This window comes from Balaenoptera acutorostrata, chromosome 8 (genome assembly GCF_949987535.1).
Source record: "Balaenoptera acutorostrata chromosome 8, mBalAcu1.1, whole genome shotgun sequence".
NCBI classification, from domain to species: Eukaryota; Metazoa; Chordata; class Mammalia; order Artiodactyla; family Balaenopteridae; genus Balaenoptera; species Balaenoptera acutorostrata.
The window spans coordinates 15474663-15502565 of NC_080071.1; the positions used below are offsets into that span (position 1 = coordinate 15474663).

Below are 27903 nucleotides of genomic sequence, written 5' to 3' on the forward strand. Positions count from 1 at the left end.
GAATGACAAAGAGCAGCGGTATGCAATGTTAAAAGGGTGTGAAGAAAAGGGTACTCTTATGCTACTGTTGGGAATAGAATTAGTATTATTTCTCTGAAGGTCAATTTAGTAGTTCTTATCAAATCAAAAATGCAAACATAATCTCTTGATCCTGAAGTTTCACTCTACAAAATCCCATTTGTATAGCTGCAAAGACTGTACAAGGATAGTCTCTACCAGATTACTAATAGTGGTGACAAGTTAGAGATAAATCAATAACCCCCCAATGACAGTTCACTTACGGTCCATTCATACTACAAACTCTCTTATACAGGTCTATTTTTAATATAATGAAAAATGTCTAAGATGCAGCACTAAATAAAAAAAGCAAAACGCTGTAACAAATGATGTAGCAGCACAATACATACTGAAAGTATCTGAAAGGCAAAAACAAAACAAAACAAACCCCCAAAACAAAAACCTGGGTATAAGGAAAACAAATGCACATATATAATTATCAAGAGAGCAATTTCAAGAGAGCTAATATACTTTTCAGATTCAAAAAAGCTAGTCAACCATTGGGTTGTGAATTAATTCAGTACATTCAAACTCAAAATGTAAACATTTATACAATGTATAAGCTCAACTGAACAAAACTGAAAGAGAAAAAAATGACTAAATCCAAACACTAAGATAGATAGAAAAATCCCCTCACCACTCTAAAGAAGGAAAATAACCACAGACATAGAACAGATTCACAACCAATTTCAAAACTTCGAGGAAATGATTTCCTCCCAAACTACTTCATCAAAATTCACCCAGAAGAAACACGTCACACTTGAATATTCCAATTACCATAGACGCAATTGAAAGATACCTAACCAGATGATTTTATAGTAGAACCTTATGCAACCTTTAAAGAACAGAGGATTACAATATTACTTCAGATCATAGAAAGAGATGAAAAGCTCTTTATCAGTTACAAAACTCAACAGAAAAGGTATCAAAAAAAGAAAAGCAGGCAATGTTACTTATAAATATAAATGTTAAGAATTTAAATAAAAGCCAAGAGAATCCTCAGTATATACACTCTGACAAAGTAGAATTTATTGTAGAAGTGCAAAGGTAGTCCAATATTGGAATATCTATAAAAGAAAGTATTTCTATTAACAAATTGAAAAAAGAAAACACCACATGATCACACTAATAGACTTGGTACGATCAAATTACGTCCTGAATATCATGACAATTCATAAGTCTTCAAAAAATAAAAACAAAAAATCCTCAAATAATACAATAATAAAGAGAAAAACATTTAAATGATAGTTTAGCAAAGACCAATAAAAATTATTCTAAAGCCACTTCCATTAAAATCATGACCAAAACATAAGTCTGCAATCACTATAATTCGACAAATACACTATGGCAATAAAATTAATGACTGGTATTAAGATTGGGAATGAGATAAATTCTCTTGTCTTTACTGCTAAAGACTCAAATAAAAACAACCCCAACAACTAATTATCCAGTGCCTCTGGTAATCTAGCTGGCTATAAGATAAACATACAAAAATTTTTGAATGACAATAACTAACTTGTAATAAAAATGGAAAAAATATTCTATTTACAATATAACAAGTTTTTACAAGGTAAAAAGAAATAAAAATAACTATAATAACTATCTGTCCCACCTAAATAGAAAGAGGGGTTGTATATTGATAAAGAGTTAACAGATAAAGAAATTATCCTCAACATATATGCATTTATTTGCAACTGAGCCTTGAAATACAGAGCAAAAACAGAAAAATATGGGAGAAAAAGATGACCCACTCTTCAAGTTAAAGATTTTAATATACCCCTCTCCTTAGATGAAAGGTATGCCAAGATACAGAAAAACAAAATAACTTTAAATTATCAGCACAAAAAACTCCTAAAATTGGGGCTTCCCTGGTGGCACAGTGGTTGAGAATCTGCCTTCCAATGCAGGGGACACGGGTTCGAGCCCTGGTCTGGAAAGATCCCACATGCCGCAGAGCGACTAGGCCCGTGACCCACAATTGCTGAGCTTGCGCGTCTGGAGCCTGTGCTCCACAAGAGAGGCCACGATAGTGAGAGGCCCGCGCACCGCGATGAAGAGTGGCCCCCGCTTGCCGCAACTAGAGAAAGCCCTCGCACAGAAACGAAGACCCAACACAGCCATAAATAAATAAATAAATAAAATTTAAAAAAAAATCCTAAAATTTACAAAAGTAAATATACTATTACTATATGATCAAGCAATCGTGCTCCTTTATGTTTACCCAAGTGCGTTGAAAACTTAAGTCCACACAAAAACCTGTACATTTTTAGCAGCTTTAGTCATAAATGCTAAAACCTAAAAGCAACCAAAATGTCTTTTAGTAGCTGAATGGATAAACAAACTGTGGCATGTCCAGACAACAAAATATTATTCACCTCTATTATAATTATTTTGTTATTCAGTGCTAAAAAGAAATGAGCTATCAAAGAAAAGAAATGGAGGAAAATTAAGTGAATGAAGCCAATCTGAAAGGGTCACATACTGTATGATTCTAACTATATGACATCAGGAAAAGGTAAAACTATGGAGACAGTAAAAAGACCAGTGGCTGCAGGGGCTGTGGGTGGAGATGGGGAGAGGGATGAAGAGACAGAGCACAGAGGACTTTTAGTGCAGTGAAACTATTCTGTATGACACTATCATGAGGGATACACGTCAGTAAACATGTCAAACTCATAGAATGCATAACACCAAGAGTGAACACTAATGCAAACTGGACTTTGGGTGATAATGATGTGTCAATGTATGTTCATCAACTGTAGTAAATGTACCACTCTGGGGAGAGATGTTGATAGAAGGGAATGCTGTATGTATGTGGGACAGGGGGTATTGGGAACTCTCTACTTTGCACTCAATCTAAAATTTCTCTTAAAAAAAAAAAAATTTCAATTCGGAAAAAAAAAAAATCTGACATCTGGAAACCAAAAAAACCAACCACTTAATACCTAATAAAAAAAGAAATCAAATGAGGAAAAAAGAAAACAAGATATTGAGAGCTGAATGACAACAAAAATTCTTTATGTCAAAACTTAAGGGACTTCCCTGGGGGTGCCATGGTTAAGAATCTGCCTGCTGGGACTTCCCTGGTGGAGCAGTGGTTAAGAATCCGCCTAGCAATGCAGGGGACACAGGTTCGATCCCCGGTCCAAGAAGATCCCACATGCCACAGAGCAACTAAGCCTGTGTGCCACAACTACTAAGCCTGTGTGCCACAACTACTGAAGCCCATGCACCTAGAGCCTGTGCTCCTCAGCAAGAGAAGCCACCGCAATGAGAAGCCCACGCACTGCAACGAAGAGGAGCCCCTGCTCGCCACAACTAGAGAAAGCCTGCACGCAGCAACAAAGACCCAACAGAGCCATACATACATAAATAAGTTTATTAAAAAAAAAAACAAAAAACTTAAGCAGCACAGTTAAGGATGTCTGAAAACCAGTGAGCTAAGGACTCAAGATGCTAGAAAAAGAGCAAGAGAGTAAGTAATCAAGAAAGACAGAGAAAGACAAATACTGTATGATATCACTTACGTGTGGAATCTAAAAAATACAACTAGTGAATATAACAAAGAAGAAGAAGACTCACAGATACAGAGAACAAACTGGTGGTTACCAACGGGGAGAGGGAAAGGGTGCGGGTCAATACAGGTGTAGGGGATTAAGAGGTACAAACTGTTTCGTATAAAATAAACTACAAAGATATATTGTACAACATGGGGAATATAGCCAATATTTTACAATAACTATAAATGGAGTATAAATTTTAAAAATTGTAAATCACTATATTGCACACCTGTAACTTATATATTATTATACAGCAACTATACTTTAATTAAAAACAAAAAGTGTTAGGTCCGGTCAGTTTTTAGTTGTGTTCTATCAAGCATTAAGAAATAAGTTATTTATTAAGTTGTTCTAAGGACCAGAAAAGAGAGATTATTCTCCAGAAACAAGCAACCTAGAAAAGATACTAGCAAACTAAATTCAGAAGAAATTAAACACACGTGTATGCACATATACATACCGCTAAATACACATAATGAATAACTAGGGTTCATGTTAGTGATGTAAAGATGGCAATGTCAGAAAACTTATCCATGTACTTTCACATTAACAGAGTAGAAAAGAAATATCATATGATCATCTTAGTTGACATGGAAAAAAACATTGAAGAATTTAAAAAATAAGTACATATTGAATACTATTAGCAAACCGGGAATAGAAGAAAGCTTCAACTTAACACAGATTGCATACCAAAAAACTATAGTAAACATCGTATTTAATGGAGAAATTTTAAACTTATTCCCTTTAGGAGAGGAAAGAAGACAAGATGCCAGTTTACCACTGCTACCACTCACCACAGCACTAGAGGTTCTTCCTGAAACAATAATAGTAGACACAAATATGAGGACCAGAAGAGAAGGAGCCAAAACTGTCATTTGAGGGTAGTAGTATTACACAGAAAACTCACTAAGCAACAAGAGTTCAGCAAGCCTGCTGGATAAGCACATAGAAAAATGATAACATAAAGCACAACAAATTCAAAATGGCTCCAAATCTTATACAGTATCTGTAATCTAACAGAATGAAGAATGCACAAGCCTTTAATGGAGAACATTTAAAACTCTATCATAAAACAGACTTAAAAGAAGACCGAACTGCAGCAGTTGGCCCTCCATATCAGTGAATTCAACCAACCACAGATTGAAAATATTTTAAAAATTCCAGAAATCTCCAAAAAGCAAAACTTGAATTTGCTGTAATCTGGCAACTTTACACATTTACATGGTTTTATTGCACTTAGCTTTATTGTGTTTCGCAGATTATTGCCTTTTAAAAAAACTGAATGTTTGTGGAAACACTCTGTGGAGCAAGTCTATTAGCGCCACTTTTCCAACAGCATTTGCTCATTTTGTGCCTCTGTGCTACGTTTTGGTTACCGTTACAATATTTCAAACTTCTTCATTATCATATTTGTTATAGTGATCTGTAATCAGTAATCTTTAGATTATGACTCGCTAAAGGCTCAGATGGTTGGTTAGCATTTTCTCACAATAAAGTATTTTTAAATTAAGGTATATACATTGCTTTTTAAAACATAATGCTATTGCACACTTAACAGACTACAGTGTAGTGTAAACATAACTTTAATATGCACTGGGAAACCAAAAAATTCGTGACTGACATTCACTTTATTGCAGTGGTGTGGAACTGAGCCAATAACTGAGGTAGGCCTGTAGTAAGCACCTCAACCTGCAGAGCACTGGCAGCAGGTGCTATGCAGAAAAAGCTGTTTCTGTTTAGAAAGCCTGTCAGAATGACTGATTAGAGAGATCCAAACAGTCAATTTCTTCTAATAAATGTCAAGGCAACTAATACCTGAATTTTTGACTCCAGAAGGCAAAAAGAATGGCGAGGACAGCAGAGGAAACCTAGGGAAGTGGCTCTCTTGGATCTGCTTGACCACAGATTAAATACACAGGAATTTCTCTTGCCAGGTACATATTCATAGCCTGAATTACACAGAATGTTCATTAGAGTTCTGGTTAGAACCATGTTTTGCTATCCTTAAACCACCACTCATTGTAAGGGAGTCTAAAAGGAAGTTAAAGTAATTCTGAACTAGTTCCTCATGTTTAGGAATAGAAAGCAAGTGGGATTACATCAAACTGAAAAGCTTCCACACAGTAAACAGAGTGAAAATATAACCTCTGGAATGGAAGAAAATATTTGCAAACCATATATCTGATAAGGGGTTAATATCCACAATATATAAGAAACTCCTACAAATCAACAGCAAAATACCACAAATAATCCAATTAAAGAATGGGCAAAAAAGACATACAAATGGCCAACAGGTATATAAAAAGATACTCAACATCACTGATCATCAGAGAAACGTAAATCAAAACCATAATGAGACTTCACCTCACACTTGTCAGGATGGCCATTATCAAAAAACCAAGAAATAACAAATGTTGGCAAGGATGTGTAGAAATTGGAACCCTCCTACACTGTTGGTGGGAATGTAAACTGTATAGCCACTATGGAAAATAGTATGTAAGTTCCTATAAAAAGTTCATTGAAGCATCATTTTTAATAGCTAAGATATGGAAATAACCTAAGTGTACATGGATGAATGAATAGATAAAGAAGATATATATAAAATGCACATACACACAAGGAAAACTATTCAGCCATAAAAAAAGAATGAATGAAATCTTGCCATTTGCAACAGCACGGATGGACCTTGAAGGCATTATGCTAAGTGAAATAAGCCAGAGAGAGAAAGACAAGTATTGTATGATCTCACTTACATGTAGCTTCTCAAAAACGAAACAAAAAAACCAAGTTCATAGAAACAGAGAACAGACTGATGATTGCCATAGGGGAGGATGCTTTGGGGATGTGGGAGAAATGGGTGAAGAGGGTCAAAATCTACAAACTTTTAGCTATAAAATAAGTAGGTCATGAGGGATAAAATGTACAGCATGGTGACTATAGTTAATAATCCTGTATTATATCTTTGAAGAGTAAAGTCCTCCTCACACACATGCACACAAAATTTTGTTACTATGTGTGGTGATGGGTTAACTACTTATTTTTGGTAAGCATTTTGTAATGTATACAAATACTGAACCATTGCATTATACACCTGATACTAATATAATACTGTATGCCAATTATAAAATAAGGATGAAGATCAAGAAAAAAAGAAAAAACACACAAAAAAAAGCTACACAAAAAAATTTCATAAGCTTTTTCCAATATATACGTGTCTTAGGACATATATTGAAGTAAGCACCTACTGGGGAGGGTGGACTGGAGTAAAGGGAAAAAGAATAAAGGGAAGAATAAAGGGAAAAAAATGAGGGAACCACCATGGATCAATAATAATGACCAAAGCCTGAAAAGCACAAGTAACTGAAATTTGTGTACCTGAAACCAAAAAAGAATAAAACAACAGCAAGTTTTCAAATAAATACACAATATTTTTGGATGGGAAAGTTTACTTGAAAAGTATAAATATGTCAGTTCTCTTAAAATGGAAAGAAATAAATTAATCCCAGATAAAAACACAATTTTTGCCTTTTGAGCATGTCTGTGTGTGTATTTAAAGACTGCTTTTGGTGGGGGACAGGGAAATTCATATGCTAATATCTGAAAATAGCAAAGAACATAATGAAAAGAGAAACCATGAAAGACTTGTCTTATTAAATATTAAATCTACTCTAATCAGAAAAAGGTGTAATATTGAATTAGAAATAGAGTGGAAAAGAAAACCCAGAAATGGATGTCAGAATATGTGAGAATTTAATATATGACAAAAAAGATATTTCAATTAAGTGAGAAAAAAAAATAGTTTGACAGACAACTGACAAAACCAAAATATTAATCATGGTGGTTCCCTCATGGTAGAAAAACTTAGGGTAATTTACTTTCTTCTTTTTAACTTAAGTCTGCTTCATTTTCCTCCCAGTGAGCCCATATTATTTAACTAAGCAGGAAAAACATGAAGCTATTATTAGTCAAAAACAAAAAAAGACACTCATAATGGAAGAATACCAAATGGATATTTTATAACCATTCAATTTTAAAGCAAAAGATAAAAGTTTAAAATATTTAAATACAGGTCACAATTAAAAGTCTTTCACCCCAAATTTAAAATACTAACATACTTAAAAATTAATTCACAGATTTCTGCATTTTCTCAACCATATGAGAATAACAGCTACCTCTCAGGACTACTGTTTTGATGAAATGAGATTACACACATAAACTCTTCACTGAGCTTTAAGGAATTAAAAAAAAAAACACAAAACCTTGGTGATTCCCATATCTCTGATTAAGTCCCACAAAAATTAGATTTTAAAATAAATCATTCAAACAAATTTTCAACCTTTGGCATAGAAAATAAAGGAAAAGGGTTCAACTTAGTAGATAATCTTCAAAACAGAAATAAGCATCAACGTAGTAGGCTAAAGAAGTATAATGAAATAAATATATTCTAAAGGTACTTACTGCACCGGATGTTGTACCTAAAAAAAAAATTTTTTGGAACAGTATTACAATGTGATAAATCATGCTCTCCTTGAGTTAACAGTGTTAAAATATTTATTCATACTATTTTTTCCTCCTCATCCCATCACACTAAATATCCTAAGACTGTCCCATATCACCTATGTATTTGCTCTCTTTCCCACAAGAAAAACATCGATAGTGCAAAGCACTTTCAGAATTAAGTTGGCACTTTGAACTTTCAATCTGCAAACTCACTTGGGAGCTGTCTGAGAAGTATTCACACCCTTGCCTTTTGTTTCTCCTTTTCTTGCTAAATAGGTGTTTATCTTAACTAATTTCTGTTTCTCTGCTATACTGCTGAAGTACAGTAATGTGTCAGAACTCTGATTCTATGCTTTAGATTTCTAACAAGTTTAATTATCTAGGTTCCAAACATGTGCTGTACAATACAGAATCCTTTAGCCACCACATATCCCTGTTTAAACTAACATCTAAATTAAGATTAAACAAAATTTTAAAATTCAGTTCCTCCTTTGCACTAGCCACATTTCAATAATTACAATAATTACATGTGGCTGTGTTTACAGTATACAACATTACAGATTACAGAACATTTCTACACTTACAGAAAGTTCTATTAGATGGTACTGTCCTAAACTACTATCAAAGCCATCTTAAGACATAAGGGGAAATCCCTATTAGTCACAAAGTTCATATGAATAATCTTTAACTTAGGAAACTAGTAGCTTAAAACTATATGTAAAAAAAACAAGAGACTGTAAAAAGGAAACAAAACTAAGTACATATATGCTGAGAGCAATCAAAAAAAAAGCTAGTATGGAACATCAATAATAGAGTCAAAGCATTTAAAAGTAACTAAAAAAACTTTAAGGTAATTTTCCAGGATTATTTAGGGTAATAGTAATCACCTCTAAATATCTAAATAGGCTAAAATACTATTCTAAGGTATTGATATATCAGAACAACATTACAGCTTAAATAATGAAATCTGTGAAACATCTTAAAAAGATCAATTATGGCCCATATAAACCTCCAGGAAAGCACATAGTGCATTTTAAACATATTTCGACCCATAATGTTCAAAAGAAAAAATGTTTTGGCATAATCATGGGACAAAGTTCACCATCTGGAATACTAAATTACATGGAACATTACTTACTCTTGTATAACTGAAGCATTATTATATGTTAAAGTCACACTAGTCATAATAAACACTTATTGGTAACCAGCTGAAAAAAAAATATTATCACAGGGCTTACAAACTGCAATGACTATAAGGACCAAGCAGGTACCAGAAAAATGACTGAAGTAGTCCAGAAGGCTGAGAGCACACGCTCGATATCTGAAGTATTGGAGTTGCTACCCATTCCACAATGTTTGCTGAGTACAAATATGGACTCAACCAGAATTTTCCATTCAAATATTCTTTGAGTATCTACTGTGTTGAGAAAGACCATTGTAAATAATAAAAGTTCAGATCATCCAACTTTTCAAGATAAATTCAATTTTTGTATAGAATGATAAATTCAATCTTTATGTAAGCCTGCAGACTTTAAATGTTAGCAACTAACTATAAAATTTAAAAACATCACGTGGGCCAAAGTATATCTGAAGACCAAATCTGGTCTCAGAACTCCTAATCTAAAATTATGATAATTTCTTATGGATTTCCATTTTCCATTGCTTAAAAAAAAATAAAAAATCAGGAGCTGATTATAGTGCCCAAGAGACACTGTTTTATTCCTCACTATAATACGGTTGCTACTGTCCAAATTAAGTCTAACATATATCACTATAAATGGTATACATACCTGCTGCTACATCCATATTATTTACTCCTGGCTGTAAGAATAAAAATGAAATTAGTAACATTCACCTTGCTTAAACCGTATTTTATATACGATTCTCTTAAAGCATAGTCAATCAGTCCCCTCTATGTATCAATTCTCTAGCCGCTGACTCAAAGATTCTTGGTTAAGTTTTAGTGATCTCAGTTCCCTGAGCTTGTTATAAATTGTAAAAAAAAAATAAAAAATAAAAATAAAAATTGCAGTAATCTGGGCCTACTGAATCTTAAGTGCTCTATTTATATAATTATCAGTTATATAAAGATCCACAACCCTTTACCCACAATTCTAAGATCCAAAAACCTCTGAAAAACAAGCTTTTTTTTTTTTTTTTTAAGTTTGGCACCAAAACTCATCAGTGGCAAAACCTATCCTGAATGACATGAACTGTTTACAGTCTTATTTATCCCACATGAGAATGAGTATCTTTAAGTTCTGCTTTAGAAATACTGTGTTAGAAATTAAAGTGCACGGCCCAAGATCCCGTGGGAAATTTTTACATAATTATTATATACTATATGCAATGTATTACTTTATAATATAAAAAAAATTTTGAAATGTATCTGGCCCTAGGGGTTTTGGATACGACACTGCAAACCTACCCCAGTGGAGTATGCCACATCTGTTCATTATAACTAACTAAAAAATAAGTCATGCTAATTTGAATATCATAATGATTTCTATATTGCTATACCACCCAATAAGGGTGATAAGAGTAATCAAAGATTTTCTAAGTAATGTGCCACAGCTGAAGTCTCATGAAATGTGGATTTCAAATGAAATCTTCTGATTTCTAAATTTAGGATCTAGTATTAAATCACATTCTATCAATTTTTAATTAGTATACGGTAAAGCAAATGTCTGCTCTTTAAGATTAGAATGCTACAAGAGCAATAAAATGCTTCTGGCTAACAAATTATGCTTTTTAGAATTCTAGACTTGTTTAATGTAGAATTAATTTAATAACTAAGGATGTACAACAATTATAATATAAATATAGGAAAAAATGTAAATGCCTGGATTCAAGAAACTAAAAATAAAAGTCCATGTAATTCCCATCGTGTAGTACTTGCGAGGCACTTAAAAAGCTAACATCATCATTGCCTACAAAATACATACGTTATCTCATAGACAAAAGAAATCAAAACATCACAGAAAACAGTTACTTTCACAAGATTACCGGTAAGGCAGGCTGCATGGAAGCCTGAGACATATGAGACATCATCATTCCAGGCATTACTGAAGACATCATTCCAGGCATCTAGAACAAAAGTAAAAAAAGATTACTATATAAGACCAAAGCACCTAATAGGATTTTAAGAATCTATCTGGTTATTAAAACTAATATGTACAACTTAGGATTAAAACCCAGTGAATACTATACTACATGAATAGTATGCTTAGTAAGTGCTTGTTGAATGAATGAAGTATTTTTTTTAATGATCTACTTTAATACTTATGTCATTATTTATATGTATTGTCATAATTATTTTAACAAATACATTTAAAAGTTTAGACTATTATGTTATTTGTAACTTAAAATTTAAGAATATTAATTTCCTTTTAATTTTAACTCAACACCCATGTTTTTCTCTCTTCTTGGGAGCAAGGCCAAAAAAATTTTTCAGCGTTTCTCACCTTTGATTTTTAATATCTGATTAAATAATTTTCATAGCCATCTGGTCTTTTTAAAACTTCTAGCTCAAAGGTGCTTATAATTCAGTGACTTTAAACAAATACATAAAAAAGACTTTTCTAACTCAAATCATCTATGCTCTCTCTTATAAAGAAAAACTTAATAAAGCACATACACACATGCATATCTGAGGAAAGAATATATTAATTTGGGGGCTTAAACTCATCTACCAATAACTGTTATCCAAATCTATGAATCAATCTTCACTACTTAGTATGAATAAAAATCATGAAGATTAACATAAATTTCCAAAGGATTCTGACGCAATGTTCACATATATTAGTATAATCTCACATCATAACTTTAATCTTAATATGAACGAATTTAAGGAAAACATGAAGGGAGATAAAATTATACAAAACATTCATAGGTACTGGAACAAGGTAACCAGTTATTCAACAGTTTTAAATTAAATGAACAATCTGAGAAATAGGAACAACAAAAAAGAAATAAGCATATTGGTCAACAGGAATATATAAAGCCTACTAAAGGTAGAAAACACTTGAACACTGACGTTTCTTACTTGTGAAAGTCAACTCATGAAGCAAAACCGGCTAAATTATCATTAAAATGAAGTAGTATGGTACTAATGGATGAAAAAAACAAAAAAGCCTTTTTGTTCCACAAAACATTCAATAAACTGTTTAAACATCACTGAACAAGAACTTGACTAGAAGTGTGACTAGAATCTGAAATACAGGTCAAATAAGTTTAAAAAAACAAAGTACAGAATTTGAAAACAAAGCAGTGACAAGCCTCTACAACTCAAACTAACAGAATGAGAACTAGGCTTTTTCCCCTTCTCCCCTCAACAGATACACCCTCACAATTCTGCTTTAGGCTAATAGCAAATATGTTTGAATTCTTTTAAGAACTAAGTAATTATGGGGAGAAGCATGGTGGGCAACAGAGAGAAATGGCCTGCTATTAAAATGGTCTGCATATAAAATCAAAAGCTAATAACATGTCCAAAACCTAGACTTCTAATCTAAATGGAGAACCTGAAATTTGAAAACTTAAGAGAAAAATGAATCAAAGTATTTTCTCATAAGAATTAAAGACTGTGGGGGGAGGGATAAACTGGCAGTATGGGATTAACAGATGCACTCTACCATACATAAAATAGATAAACAATAAGGATTTACTGTACAGCACAGGGAACTATATTCAGTATCTTGTAATAAACTATGAGAAAGAATCCAAAAAAAGAATATAGATACACACATATATATGTATAACCGAATCTCTTTGCTGTACACCTGAAACTAACACAATATTGTAAATCAACTATACTCCAATTAAAAGAAAAAAAAAAAAGAAATTCCACATTAAGCAAATATCAAAACTATGGCTACAAAGACTTTGTGGCAACATGAAAAATGCTTCTGACTCCATGTTAAGAGAAAAAAGTCATAATCAAAATTGTGTGTACACTACGATTAAAATTTTTAAACACAGACGTACATACAATAAAATTTGGAATAAAACTGACCAAAAATGATAATAGTTACATTAGGGAGATGGAATATGGGTTATTTATTTTTCATTCTACTTTTCAAACTTTCTGGAATGATGTCTTTAAAACTAAACATGTAAATTAAAAGAATTCTCTGCTAAATCTTAAAAAAAGAATTAAAAACATTTTAAAAGGGGGTAAAAATCTCCATCATGCAACAGAGCATTTCCACACGATAGCAGTACAAATGGCTGTACAAATAAATGTAATTTCAAATTAAATTTCTCTACTTCATAAGACACACAGTGATCAAAGCCCATCCAAAACCAAAGCACAAAAGAGCTTACATATAACAAATGTTTACTAGACCAGGCAATGACACAGCAAACAATATTTGAAAATCATTAAAGAACAGAATTTGACAAAGTTCTCTCAATTGTTCTTCTTCCCACACTTCAAATTTTAAAACATCTCAAAAATTTGCCTTTAGACTAGAACTCATGGTATCGGTTATATAATGAGATTTAATGTCAAATAAAAAGCTAAATTATCCCTCTGTATCTCTGTAAATTCTGAGGGGTAGCAACTAGTTAAGCTTGTTTAACCTGACGAAAATTGGCAAGATTCTTAAATTATGTACAACCGAATATTCTAAAAGTAAATAGATAATTCTAAAGCAAAACTGTGATGTTATTAACATGAAACCAAAGAACAAAAATATAAATACGCAAAATACTATGTTTTTATGAAAAGCTATTACAAGAATTTGGCCTGTTTCCCAAAGCCTGAGGAATCTATTTTGTGGAAATGTTATGATTTCCATTTTTCATTAATTCTAGGATACACCTAATATGGAGATGCATGTGTCAACCCATCTGACTGAAGTTGAATTCTTTCAGAGGATGTGTGTTGACTTCAGCCAGTCACTTGGCAGCACCATCAACCTGAGACCATTAAAAATGTCTAAGTTGGGGCTTCCCTGGTGGCGCAGTGGTTGAGAATCTGCCTGCTAATGCAGGAGACACGGGTTCGAGCCCTGGCCTGGGAGGATCCCACATGCCGCGGAGCGGCTGGGCCCGTGAGCCACGGCTGCTGAGCCTGCGCTTCTGGAGCCTGTGCCCCGCGACGGGAGGGGCCGCGATAGTGAAAGGCCCGCGCACCGCGATGAAGAGCGGTCCCCGCACCGCGATGAAGAGTGGCCCCCACTTGCCGCAACTGGAGAAAGCCCTCGCACGAACCAAAGACCCAGCACAGCCAAAAAATAAATAAATAAATAAATAAATAAAAATTAAAAAAAAAAAAAAAAAAAAAATGTCTAAGTTATTTATTTACTTGTTTTAACACCACACTGATAATGGGAATATAGACTGCAAGCTTATGAGAGAATTGGTGTGTGGTTCAAATCCTCAGAAGTGATTTTTCCCTCCTTTTGCCCAATAAACAAAGTTGAGACATTCAAGTTACTTTGCTGTCCTTTTTTCCATAGCAGATTTACTTCTTGCTTCACACGGAGGGAATAGCCCTTTGGCATCCCAGCTTTATTCGTAGACTTCTCATTTGTTTTTTCTCACGCAGGGCACCTAATATAATGGAGTGTCTCATCAATGATGACATCTTAAATTCAATGAAAACAGGATGTTGGTTCAAAATGGTTACAGGGACAAATTCTTAACATAGTTGCTACAGTAATGCCACAACAAATTCCACAAGCCAGATCATTCTTAAAGCTACAAAGTGGTAGCTCATACTAAGCTTATTGTGAAGCACGTTATAAAATTACAATAACCTTGTAGAGCTTCATAAATTTCCATTTAAGCTACTTTGGCAAATATATTAAGTGCTGTAATTAAGCATTTCAGTTGTTAGGAGACAGAGAAAGAATGGTTAAGGGTGAAAGACATATATGTGAGATGTAAGCTAAATTGCCTAAAATATTAAACATCTAAATTTAATGGACACTTTGGCATCTTTAAAAAGTAACTCAGATATACAACTTGATACGCTTTATTCAAAGTGGCCAACGATTTGTGTGATATGTTTCTATTTCTCTTCTTTTAATGATAAAAGTTAAATCAAGAAGAATCTCTTGAAAATTCTAAGAATCACCCATTTGAAGAAAATTAAAAATGAGTAAAAACTAGGAAGCAGGGCTTCCCTGGTGGCACAGTAGTTGAGAATCCGCCTGCCAATGCAGGGGACACGGACGGGTTCGAGCCCTGGTCTGGGAAGATCCCACATGCCGCGGAGCAACTAGGCCCGTGAGCCACAATTGCTGAGCCTGCGCATCTGGAGCCTGTGCTCTGCAACAAGAGAGGCCGCGATAGTGAGAGGCCCGCGCACCGCGATGAAGAGTGGCCCCCGCTCGCTGCAACTAGAGAAAGCCCTCGCACAGAAACGAAGACCCAACACAGCCAAAATAAATAAATAAATTAATTAATTAATTAAAACAAAACAAAAACAAAACAAAAACTAGTGGTTACCAGTGGGGAGAGGGAAGACAGGAAGGGCAGTCTAAGGGTAGGGGGAAAAAAGGGTTATTATAAAAAAACAAAAAACAAAAAACAAACTAGGGAGCACCACACAATCCGCTCAGTCATTCTTAGCATCCCAGTTTAGAAAATGTCTAATGTTAGATGAAAACAAGCATGATTCATTGATCACTCTAGATATTTGAATTATAAAAAAAGGTACAGTAATAAAAGCAATCCTATCAGTGCTACAGCAAATTAGTTATACAAAATGTAAATCAGCCCAATTTTATTAGGATATGAAAACAAAAGTGTACATCTTCATGTGGGCACCTCAGAAGTTCTTTTCTTCATAATTATTTCCTGAAGTTTTTCCTGCTGGAAAGAAATCACACAATCTAACCTACCTTTTGTCTAAATATTAACTCTTGAATTTGGTTGATTTTTAAAAATCACTCTTGCTGCCAACCTGTAGCTACAAATTGATTACCTAAAAAGTTTGATTCTTGCCTTTATACTTGGTTCCTTTTAAATGTGCTAAAGTCAATTCCACAAATATACTCTACAGAGGCTATTAACATTAAGCACAGTATTTAAAAACAACTATTCCCTACATCACTAACTTACCTTATAAACAAATACATAAATGAATGCAAAAAATTAAGTTTTGAATAAATGCAAAAACTACATCTTTGAATGTAACTAAATATTCATTCAATTGGAAATAAATGGAAATACCTGTTTAAAGCATGTCCTTAACAACCCAAAGTGGCTGAATTTTGGGACAATCATTTAACCTTACTTCCTCTTCATCTACAGTTATATATAAACTCAAAACATGTCATTTTCTTATATAAGAAACATTTAGATAAAAAATAGACAATATTTGCACAAACTGCTCCCACAGGGAGTAGAACCTTACCATTTAATAAGTCAACTGCCAGTATTCAAAATTATTTAGTTTGCTAAATTCTCTCAACCTGGAGACTTTAGAATTCACTGAAGTATACACTATTCCTTCAAATTCTAAGGAGGTGTAACATGGCATAATCTCATACTGCTATACAGGGAAGCAGCCTAGTACAGCTATTGAGTATATTCTGGAATCAGACTGCCAGAATTCCTACCCCAGTTGGCCACTCACCAGTTATGTGATCTTGGGCAACTTTACTTAACCCCCAATTTCCTCACCTGCAACACAGGGAATAATAGTACTCATCTGATAGGACTGTTGTAGGGATTAAATGGAATAATACATGAATACACACAGGCACTTAGAACAGCGCTCAATAAATGAAAGCTGTTTTATTACCACTGCTCTCTTTCAACTCATGTAATGAAAGTATCTCTCATGTTGCCCCTTCTCTCGTCTATTCCCTAGCTATCTGTTAGTTAGGCACTTTGGTTCTTTAAAGGCATCTAGTAAATACTGTAAAACCATCACCTTCAGTAGGAATCAACACACGTAATGAGAAGTCAATCCCAGATTAAGGATCACATTTAGTGCTGGCTCTTCAATGTCGCTTTACAATTCACTCAACTCTCTAGGCCTTCCTATTCCTATCTATAAACTGGACATCTATCTAGCCAATCCACTTTTCAGTGAGGAGGATCAAATTCAATAGGGTATATGAATCAGTTATATACAAACATGATGATAAAATTATAACTCTAACACAGATTAGGTATCACAGTTCTATTCCCTGAAACCCTAAAAAACAAAACTATGTGAAAAAAAAGGCAAGTAAATAGTTTAAATTATTTAGTCCACTGTCTCTTGCTAAACCCCAAACTTCTTAAATGAGGGTACAGAAAATGTAAAAAGAAAATCACTGGGTGTTGATATGTGACACAAAAACTTAGAAAAGGAGCTGAATAAAAATGAATTGTATCATTTGATTTTTAAAAAGCTCTAAACATACTGGGGATACACACACAAATTGTGGTGTCTCAAGTCACATAGAATTAAAGATTTTATAAAACGTACTCTAAAAATCATCTAAACCTCCTTTTGGTCATGAGCCCTCTAGAACACAAGTACAGAGGGACACAAGACTATTACTATCTTCTTCCCCAATTCCTTTAAACTAGATTCAGTATTATATCTAGCTAAATCATTAAATATTTGTCCATATGAAAATTTTTAGCTCCTTCTCAATTGTGGGCACCTTTAGGACAAAGAGCATGTTTATGTAAGTATTACTCATACAGAAGACAGTTACATAGACATAGCAGAGACTCAAACACTTGTAGTAGACAACTTTATGACTAGTCCTTATTTCTGTATAAGGAAAGAGAGGGTAATTTTCTATTATATTCAACAAATATATGATCATAAATACGTAATGATCTTAAAACTACTAAAAAAAAATCATCTTTCAGAGAATTAACAACTTTCTTGATACCCAATGACCAAAGAAAGTATACCAAGCCCGCGTTCTCAAACAGAAACTTAATGCTCATTCATTAATCAAAAGGTAATTTAAAAAGTCTTAACCCAAACAGATCAGGAGCTAATAAATAAGATTTGAGAATTTTGTTAAAAAAAAAAAGTCTAAGATAAATGAGATGAAAATTTTGTTTAAAAAAAAAAAAAATGAAAGCCTAAGATAAAGCAAACTATATTTCAGCTCAGTTCTCACTTGCTGGCATGTTTAGTCCTTTAAGAGACATGGCTAACAGCAACACTCAGATTTGGAGAAGATTCAGATTTCCACTTTGAGTGTAGTGCCCCAAGTAAGAAAGAGGCAGATAGAAGGAGATTTTCTTTCAAGCCTGTCATGCAAAATACCACATCTTTAGTAACCGCTAACTATACTTAACTTTTTTTAATACGTAGAAGAAACATGATGACTTGACTAGGGAGAAAAAGAAAACAAATATAAAAGATTCATCTCCACTAAATATTCAAATGTCTACAAGTATCGTGACAGTCAAATCAGCAGTTAAAAGATGAGAAAAGTGTGGCCAAGCATCTGAGTGATACCTGTAAGTTCCCTGAGTGCATGGTATATATACAGTGTTCATCTTTGTACTAATACACAGTCAAGAAGAGGCTTAAATGTCTATTGACGAAAATGGGCAATGTCTACTGGCTAAATTGACCTGACAATGGAAATATGAAGATATGGAAATAGGAAATAAGAATGAAAGACTAATGACAACTTTAAATGAGACAGTGTATATCTACTCCTTCTACCTTACAAACCTTCACAACTTAGGCCAATTATTTCTCTAGGTAAAAAAACAAACAAAAACTCTAGTACATAGCTATGGATGTAAGTAGATACCAAATGTGTACTATCTACTGATATACCACTCGATAATGACTGGAAGTCATGTCATCAACATTTCTAACAAACCCAATAAAAACCAACAGGTTAACCCGTTGAGATCTTTTCTTTCTTTTTTTTTTTTTTTGACCAGGCTGCAAGGCATGCAGGATCTTAGTTCCCCCACCAGGGATGGAACCCGTGCCCCCTGAGTGGTGTCTTAACCACTGGACTGCCAGGGAAGTCCCTTCTTTTTTCTTTCCTTTCTGATTCCACCATTAATGAATACATTTGTTGCACTCCTACAACTCTATGAGCTGCTACTTTTATGTGTGTTAATACTAACTTATTTCCACATTGCCCTTTTCTCCTTAAGAGCAGACTAAATGGGTAAGTGGCCCCAATTCAGCTTTTCTCGCAAAATGTTAATTATAGGCAATGTTAATTCTATACAATGTGCTAGACAAAGCAAAATAAACAGATAACAGGGGGGTAAGGGAGACTGTGGAAGTGGGGGAGGGGAAGATGGCCAACTAAAACCGAAAAATACTAAGTAAAAAGTTTTAAAAGGCTTCTGCAAGACCTCTTAGCATCTTTAGAAAATACTGCACCCCGCAAATCTCAAAGGGGTGGAGGAGTACAGTTCATTCTTCCAAAGTGACATGGTCTTTTTACATCTCTCCAAGTAATCCCAATATACTCAGAAATACTACTCTAGCTGAAGTTTTTGAATAGATGAGTTCATATTTAAATGAGTTGCTATCTAAAGATAATGAAACTAAAACCTATCAAAATCTAACCATATACACAGCCCAAAAGTTATACCAACACATTAGGTATGGGTCAATCTATGTTTTAAAATGCACTCACCTAGGTAATATAAATGCATAAAGAAAGTTACCTAGATTCAACAATCTACGAGCAGATAACCTAAACAAAAAAATCTCTTTTTCACTGGCTAATGTCCAATTCAATGGCAAGGATCCTATAACACCCCAAAGTGAGGATAACTCAAAAGCAACAACAGCATTATCAATTTATCAAATTAGTCAGATAAATCTAAGATACCAATCAATATATTGGATTTCTCTGGAAGGCCTATATTCCAAATCATCATTTCTCCCTAGGGTATGGAAAAATCTGGTAAAACTTAAAGAGATGATCACCAATGAAGTCATACAGACAGGAATACATTTGCCTGTAATTTAAAGTAAATGGAAGTAAGTTCTTTAGTTTTATTCGCCAAACAAAAATTACTTATTTCATCTTATTTATCTTCCATTTTTGTCAAATGAAAAATCAACAGTAGAGGCAGACCCTAAAAACAAGAATAAGTGGTAACAGTGTAAAGTCATAACTAACCGCTGAAAAGTCACATGTAACACTGACTAACTTTCTGGCTTATATTGTAGGAAGGAGTATCTGCGTTTGTTTCATTCATTCAACAAGTAATTTACTGAGCACCCATGATGTGCCAAGAACTGTGCTCAGCACCTATAGACTTCTTAAAAGTTCAGAACATAGCCCCTGCCCCCTAAGAGCTTACAATTGTTGGAAAGGCAAAGCAAATAAACCATAATAAAACAAAACAAGTGCTAAAATAAGTGAAATAGTAAGAGTTATGGGCGGATTACATAGGATTTTATTTTAATAATCTGAAGGGGAGGTATATGCTGGGAAAATTTATTGCTGAGGACCTCTTGGAGAAGGCAGGACTTGAAATGGCAGAATTTAGGTAAATAAAGGAAAGTTCATGGTAGTAGAGAGCTGGGGGGCAGGAGAGCAAGAAAAACAGCACAAGCTTGGTCATGAACTAATAAAGTTACTCAAAATACCATGAAAAGACCAGCCCGCGTTCATATTAGGGAATGTGAAGACATGCAGCTCAGAATCGTGCTCTGAATTATATACTATGGGAAATAATTGAAAGTTAAATTGTGGAACGTAGACATTACGCTATAGGCACAGAAAAACAGTGGAAGTTCTAGGGCAAGGAGATAACTCATTGAAATCTAAAAAGAGTTTTTTGGGGGACAAGCTTGAAGCAAGAAAACCAGCTCAAAAGTTGTAAAGAGTATCCTAGGCATGAGAGTGTAATGACTTAAGCTCAGATAGCAGCAGGAATAGAAATAAGGTCTATAAAAACCTGCCTTACTTAGTACAAGAACATGAAAATCCGACTTATTTTTAAAGGGGAATTATTCATTTATCAGTTTATTGAACAAAGGCAACAAGAAAAAAATACTGAATAATTAGAATTAGGGAGGCATTACTAAAAGAATTTCCTGTTTCTACTTGCACATCAACCCATAAAATCTTATACATATCACCTATCCTTATCAAATGATCTAAATTGAATCATAGGTTGTTAGAGCTGAAAGGGACCTTAATTCTTTTACTCTACTCTTCTCATTAAAAGAAGAGGAAAAATAAGAATTAAAGAAAGAAAAAAAAGTCAGGCAGGAAGACTCTTGGGCTTAAGTGAAGGCCAAATTGCCTGTGAAAAGGATGGTTTATGTTGTAGAAAAGACAACAAAAGAATAAGACGTGAAAATATTTTAAAGCAAAACATTATTTATAATATACATAGAGAAAGAAGACAGCTTCATACATAATTATATCTTAATATAAATCTCTACTGCCACCAAGCAGAAAAATTATTTTATCATTAACATTTATAAACTTGTAAGGTCCCTTCCAACTGTAAGATCCTATAACTCTGTAAAAGTAGAAGCACAACTTTCCCATCTGAAGTTAATGTACAATAAGAAAGGCAAGTTTAACCTACAGGATAAACTTGAAAGAGTATTATTAAGACCTATATGATAATTTCCAAATATCTATTACTACTAATAGATTCATCCTAAATTCTAAAAAGGCATTCTAGGTTATCTCCTGAACTAAAACAAAACATGCTACTCCTCTAATCTAAATCATTTGCTGCATTTCAAAAAGTACAAACTCTGGCTTCTGTAGACTGTTATGTCCAGTCTGCATATTATTTTACAAACAAGTTTTAAAATTTCATGTCATGTTCAGTAACATCCCAAAGACCACAATCATGTAGCAAGTAAGACTGCCACCAATTTTAGTCCTCAGCTGGTCCCAGAATGAGATCTTAATGTGAACTAGGCAATATACATGAAGGTTCCATAACCTTCAGTTGCAAAGTCTAAAGAATTTGTGAATTAACTTTTTAAAATTGGATGACAGAACCCTACCAACTCTGTGTCACTGTAGTGAGCTATATAGGTACCCTGCTTCTTCTCATTATCTTCTGACCACTTACTGCTCACTTATACTTCTGAGGGCGGGTAGACAGAAGACACGATGCAGAAAAAAGGATCAAGTTTGCGAATTATCAACTTTTATTTTAAGGTAGTTGTTCATAGGGCTTTAAATTAGATTTTTGAATACATGACTGTTTATATTATCCATGCCCTCCCACTCTGTTATCAAAGCTAAAACAAGAATTTGTTTTACCAAGACTTGGGCCCCATATTTGATAGATATCAAGAGGAAAAAAAGGAATAATCTAAGGGAAAAAAAAATGGGGATTCTCTTGAGTTCCTCAGAGCTGGGTTCTTAAGTCATTCAATCGTTATCCTAACAGGAGCCAACAGAGAGACTTCTAAACATCTAAATAGTCAGGTACGCTTAAAGGCACATGGCATATACTGGTCTAGGAAAGAAGCAGAAGAAAACCACAAGGTAAAATTCAGAGTATTTGAATGGATGTGTACCAGGTAGCAAATAACCTTACCAGGAAGATGGTCACTACAGAGCTAAAGAGAAAGGGCCATAAAGCAAACTGTGACCAGCTTATGTCAATGAGATACATGAGTACTTAAAAAATAAAATCTGCATTTTACTCAAAATGACTAGCTGGTATCTTGGTTTTGGTAGTGCAACAGCACCAACACAGCAAGGGTAAGCAGGTCAATCCCTTGCAAAACTTACCTTGATTGGCCCAATGGAAACAGAAGGCCCCAGAAAAGAGAGAAGCATCTGGCAGTAGCAAATTGTTTTATTTTATCTTTCTGTGGAAAGAAACTAATTTTAAATAAGAACCAGAGCATTTAAAGAATAAATATTTTTTAAAGCTCATTATCTAGTTAGAGCAGCTCTACTGAGAAAACAAGAAGAGCTCCTTGCTGCTTAGAGATGGAAAGAAACAGAAGAGGAATCAGAGTTGTTTCTCCATCACCTAGGGAGTTTTAAAACTTGTGTTATCCTAGAGTAACAGAATAAATAGTTCTTTTATTTAAAGAACTCCTACAGGCAGAATCTTTTGGGCCTGGTGCCTTTGAATAAAACTTTTTATACAAAATTAAGGGCTATACTCTTAAATACCTTAAATAAAAAAGAAAAAAACCACTTGACATTAAGCCCTTCTATTCTTAAGAAAAAAAAAAACAAACATACACACAGAGCGAGCTCCTTTCTCCACTACAATTTCACCAATAACTCAAACCAAGGCTTAAATGATTACCAAACCAAATGATGCCCCCAGCTGGCAGAAAGATCATACCTAATTGACTGGCTTTCCAAAATATTTTGTTAGCCTAAATACTTGATGATTTATTGAAACACTAAATGGAAAGAACCCAGCCACCAAAGGATATGTGTATTATAGAACCTAACAGGGGGCATAAAATTATTTACGGTAACTGAACCTGTTACCTTTCTTGGATGCTTTTCTAGGAATTAAGTTCTATTGAATTCGTTGAGTCAGCATTAAAACCTTTTGGTCCAAATCACTCCCACAAAATGTTTACAATTTATGTTGGAGATGGAAGGGACAGCTCAAAAGCAGAAGTGCAGAAGCAATAATCATTTAGAAAAACAAAAAAAAACAAAATAGTATAAGTGGAAAATAAACTACCTATTTGGCACCGTCCTATGAAGAACCAAATCAGAGTAGAACCTTCCCACCTCCACCCCCACTGCACACGCACACGCGCGCACACACACACACACACACACCAGGAAGCTTTTTCAGGAATAAAATTAATCCTAAGTCAAAGGCCTAAACAACTGCTGTTTTCAGATTCTATGCATGTACAAGGTCCACCAACAAAAATTATATTGACATAGCATATTTACAAAAATTGACATACTTGGGGGGAAAATCATTAAACTAAAAAGCCTACATGTACTTTGCTACTTTTAAATTTAAAAAAACAAAACAAAAACAACTCAATTTTGTTGCTGTAGAAAGTATATCTCTTATACAGATTTTTCATTGCAGTCAAAATTTGGTTACTGTCATGATTATACAACATTTCACTTAAAAACATTATTCTGGAATAAACTGAAATTTAAACAGCTGTAAGTATTGACCCAGATTTTGAAATTCTTTGACACAAGAATACCACAGGCAAAAGTAAAAGAAATACAAAACAAAACATTCTTACTTGTCCCATTGGTGGTCCTCCCATTGGGGGCATCATTTGCGGCATCATTCCATGAGGTACAGGAGGCATATTCGCTCTCTGACCCATAGGATGCATTCCCATTGGGGCATAATGCATGCCAGGGTGCCCCATCTGAAAAAGAGGAACAATTTAAAAATTAGCAAGTACCAATAAATGCTTCTCAAAAATCTGATTTCTACAAATCAGTTATATGCATGACATAATATCTGGCTAATGTGTGTGATTCAATTACTGAATTAGTTTATACTTTCTTGCCTTAAATAAAATGTACAACACCAGTATTTATGAGCTTGCACCTGACCAAATTCCAGAACAAAATGGAAAAAATTAAAATCATCACTGGACACCTAATTCGTAGGGTTTTTTTTTAAAAGCATGCTGATTTAATCAGTTACCAACTGGTTTGCTAAACTGGGAGGAAATGTATGTGAATGCCAACTTAACTGTTATGGTGAAAACCACAACTTTGTCCTACTTCACACAGATATCAGATAGTCAACTATTTTTATTTCATAACTTCATTTATTCTTAAATTCATTTCTAAGATGATTTTAAGCTTTAAAACGCTGAATTTACCCAATTAACTCAGATGAGGGCTGGTCTTACATAAAACAAACAGTATGGGTACCCGGGGACACTTCCCTCCTAACAAGCAAACGTATTATTTCCTAAGAGAATCTCTAACACAGCTAAAATTACACCTGCAAAAAAACAAAACAAAACAAAAAACCCAAAAAATGAGGTCTGTCACTCACGAACACTAAATGCAAACAACTAATTCATCCATCTTAACGCGCTTTCATAAGACAAGTACTTTCTTTACCTGTGTGTCCATTGTTACAGGTCTTAAAAGCAGGAAATTATCTCCTGCCAATTCTCCCAGCTGTCCCCCCGCTGCAGACAACACTACTACTAGTGAAGAAATTCTGGCAGCCTCTGTTAAAGTCTACCGAATCAAGTCTCCGCCTTCCCCCCGCCTGCTTAATCGGGCCTACCTCTCCAAAACGCTCACCCCGCCTAGGGCCCAGCACCTCCACCGCGCATCTGCCTAGGCCAAACCCACGGGGAACTTCCACGATCCCACTTCCCTTCCTTTGTGCATCCCCGCCCTCCCAGTTCTCTCCCTCGGAACATATCCCACCATCTCGAGCTCTTCCTTCGTCCACTCTCATCTTCTCCTCCTTCTGGAGAAAGCTTCCTGTCTCTGACTCCGTTTTTCATTGTGCCGCTTTCCCCCTGCCCCACCGATCCCTTACCGAGGGCCGTCTCCTCAGGAAGCCGTCAGCAGAGACCCAAGAGCTGGAGCAGAGGCTTGAGCCGGACAATCTCCGCTCCCCGTCCCCGGGACCCCGCGAGGGAGGATGGCTCTCCATTTCACTCACCATGAGGCCTCCACGCTCGGCTCCCGTCCCCGGCCTCATCGTCGGACTCAGACTGCTCCGCCGGCGGCCACTGCCGCTACACATACCAACAAGAAGCGATCTGAGTGGCTGGCGCCCACTGGGGCTAAAGGTTAAAGGCTGCCCTGCGCTACGGGGCGGGATCAGCGGGGCCAATAAGCTGACAGGCTTCCCCGCTGTCCAATCAGACTGCGCTGCCGACACGCAGCTCTTCGGCGATTCGCCCCCAGCCTCAGCCTCACTCGGCGTCGCCTGCATGGAGGGGGGAATAGGGGGACGGAGGAAGTTTCTGCGCCGACTCCTCTGCCGGGAAAACTCCACCAACTTCCCCCGGGGAAGGGAAGACAACTGTGTCCCAGCTTCCCGAGCTTAGACAGCCTCACCCCGTAGGGGGTGGGGCAGTGGGGGCCTGCCACCTTCACTCCCCGCCCGAGTCACGTACGCCCCACAAACCTGAGGCCGCCAGGGGTTGGGTAGGGTGGGGTGGGGGTGGAGTAAGCAGCTTCTCGCGTTAGCGGTGGCCGGGGCCGGATGCGCGCGCGTGGGGCTCAAAGTGGAGGAAGGGGGCGGGGAAGGCGAGAGGAGGGGTCGTGAGGAGCGGGTTCGAGCTCAGTACGCACCAGCTGGCGATCGCGCGCCGGGGTGGGGGTAGGAGGCGTGCCGAGCGGTGTGGAGGGAAGTTGTGGTAGGGGCGGGGAGAACAATGCGACAGGGAAGGAGGAAAGGGCAGTTAAGGGAGGCGAGGGCGCGGGAAGCTGAGCTGCCGTTAATGAGGGGGAAGCCGGGGCGAGTGCAGGCGTAGAGGGGAAGAAGGGAGAAAGCAAATAGGTTCGGGAACGTGTATTAGAGGGGCATGGGCGGGCGCTAGGACCGAGCGTCGGGGAGGTGCGGCTTTGGGGCTCCCTGGGCGCGAGCTTCCATGGAGGTGACGCGGCGGTGGCGGAGATCGCTGGCCCGGACTAAGCACTGCAGGGAGAGGACACTCGGCTACCTTGGGCCTCGGCTTGTCTCTCCCCGCGCACTTCACTGCGCGCCTTCCTTCGTACTACTTGAGGGTCATGCTCTGGTCCGGGGGCGCCCAGCCTTTCCTCGGGCCCCACGGCACTTTCCTCGCCCAGCCACGCACCCTTGTGCACCCCTGCGCGCCGGGGCCAGGTGGTGGAGGCCGTGGAGGGCCTGGCCGGTGATTGGCTGCTGCGACCGCGGGGTGGGGCAGGTGGGCGACGCTTGACCTCTGCGGACCTGACTGTTTTTCCCGCCATGTCGTTCGTGGAGAGCGGGAGGCGCTCAGCCCTTTCTCGCCGCCGTCTAAGCACTGCTGTCCCGTTTGCTCAACCGGCGTTTTCCGCCTTCACTCAGGGAGACAGCTGGGGTGAGGGTGAAGTCGACGAGGAGGAGGGATGCAACCGAGTGGCCCGTGACCTGCGGGCGGAGTTCTCGGCTAGGGCGTCGTCGGAACCTAGAAAGGACTCGCTACTCCGGCCAGATGGGGACGGGTCTCCCGCCCTGCCCGATAAACGCAATGGCATTTTCTCGGCGGATGCGGGCGGCAGAGTCCAAGCCCGGCGCTGGCCGGTCCAGGTCCTTTCAGTTCTCTGTTCGCTGCTGTTTGCCATCCTCCTCGCCTTCCTTCTCGCCATCACCTACCTGATCGTAAAAGGTACGGAATGAAGCCCGGGCCTTGAAGTGTGTCCAGAGTTTACTTTAGTTGAGCCTGGACGTGGCTCTCCCCTTCGTCTCCCTCGCTCCATCAAAGGCCGGCAAGCTGGTAGCCGCTTTCATCCAGAGTCCTCGTCCGCACCTTTCTTTGATCTTCTCCCTTGTCTTCTCTTTTCTTAACGGTAGAGGACCTTGGTCCGTGATCAGAAGACCCATTTTAAGAAAGGGTTTTGATAAGTGGGTAGTCTTGAAAAAATATCTTAAAGTCGGTGAACACTAGCGGTAAAATATTGGCAAAATCAAACAAAATGCAAAACAACCGTCATTAAAGGAAGACGGTGCAAAGTGTAATTATTAGGCTATACACGTTCAAAGAGTTTAATCCACAAATGGTTAAAGATGTACAATCCACCGATTCCTCTGTACACGTTGAATTGCTGAAGGACAAAGATTTCCATCGCACAACCCAAATTTCTACTTGCATAGGTAAAATAGACACTCTTGGGTTTTGAATTAGGTTTGCAACCCAGTGTAGTGGTGAAGTTCTGTTGTAGGAGCAAGATAGTAGGTT

General features: G+C 36.7%; 2 protein-coding genes across 8 annotated transcripts in view; one reads left to right on the forward strand and one right to left on the reverse strand.

Moving 5' to 3' along the window:
* The window catches only part of PRPF40A (pre-mRNA processing factor 40 homolog A), a 63493-nt gene extending 37396 nt beyond the window's left edge, over positions 1–26097 (reverse strand). For 2 of the 4 annotated variants that reach the window (XM_057551926.1, XM_057551924.1), the window contains exons 1-5: positions 25656–26097; positions 24253–24384; positions 11124–11204; positions 9908–9938; positions 8076–8092 (exon numbers count right to left, since the gene is read on the reverse strand). In XM_057551926.1, coding sequence (XP_057407909.1) covers positions 8076–8092; positions 9908–9938; positions 11124–11204; positions 24253–24384; positions 25656–25931 — 537 coding nt within the window. In that variant the 5' untranslated portion in view covers positions 25932–26097. Of the gene's footprint in view, positions 1–8075; positions 8093–9907; positions 9939–11123; positions 11205–24252; positions 24385–25529 lie in introns of all 4 variants that reach the window. The other 2 variants (XM_028166769.2, XM_057551923.1) reach the window with 1 other exon arrangement.
* A 250-nt stretch (positions 26098–26347) lies between these two features.
* Positions 26348–27903, forward strand: part of ARL6IP6 (ADP ribosylation factor like GTPase 6 interacting protein 6) — a 40209-nt gene continuing 38653 nt past the window's right edge. The window contains exon 1 of one of the 4 annotated variants that reach the window (XM_057551927.1): positions 26348–27333. In XM_057551927.1, the coding sequence (XP_057407910.1) occupies positions 26934–27333 (400 nt within the window). In that variant the 5' untranslated portion in view covers positions 26348–26933. The remainder of the gene's footprint in view (positions 27334–27903) is intronic. The other 3 variants (XM_057551928.1, XM_057551930.1, XM_057551929.1) reach the window with 3 other exon arrangements.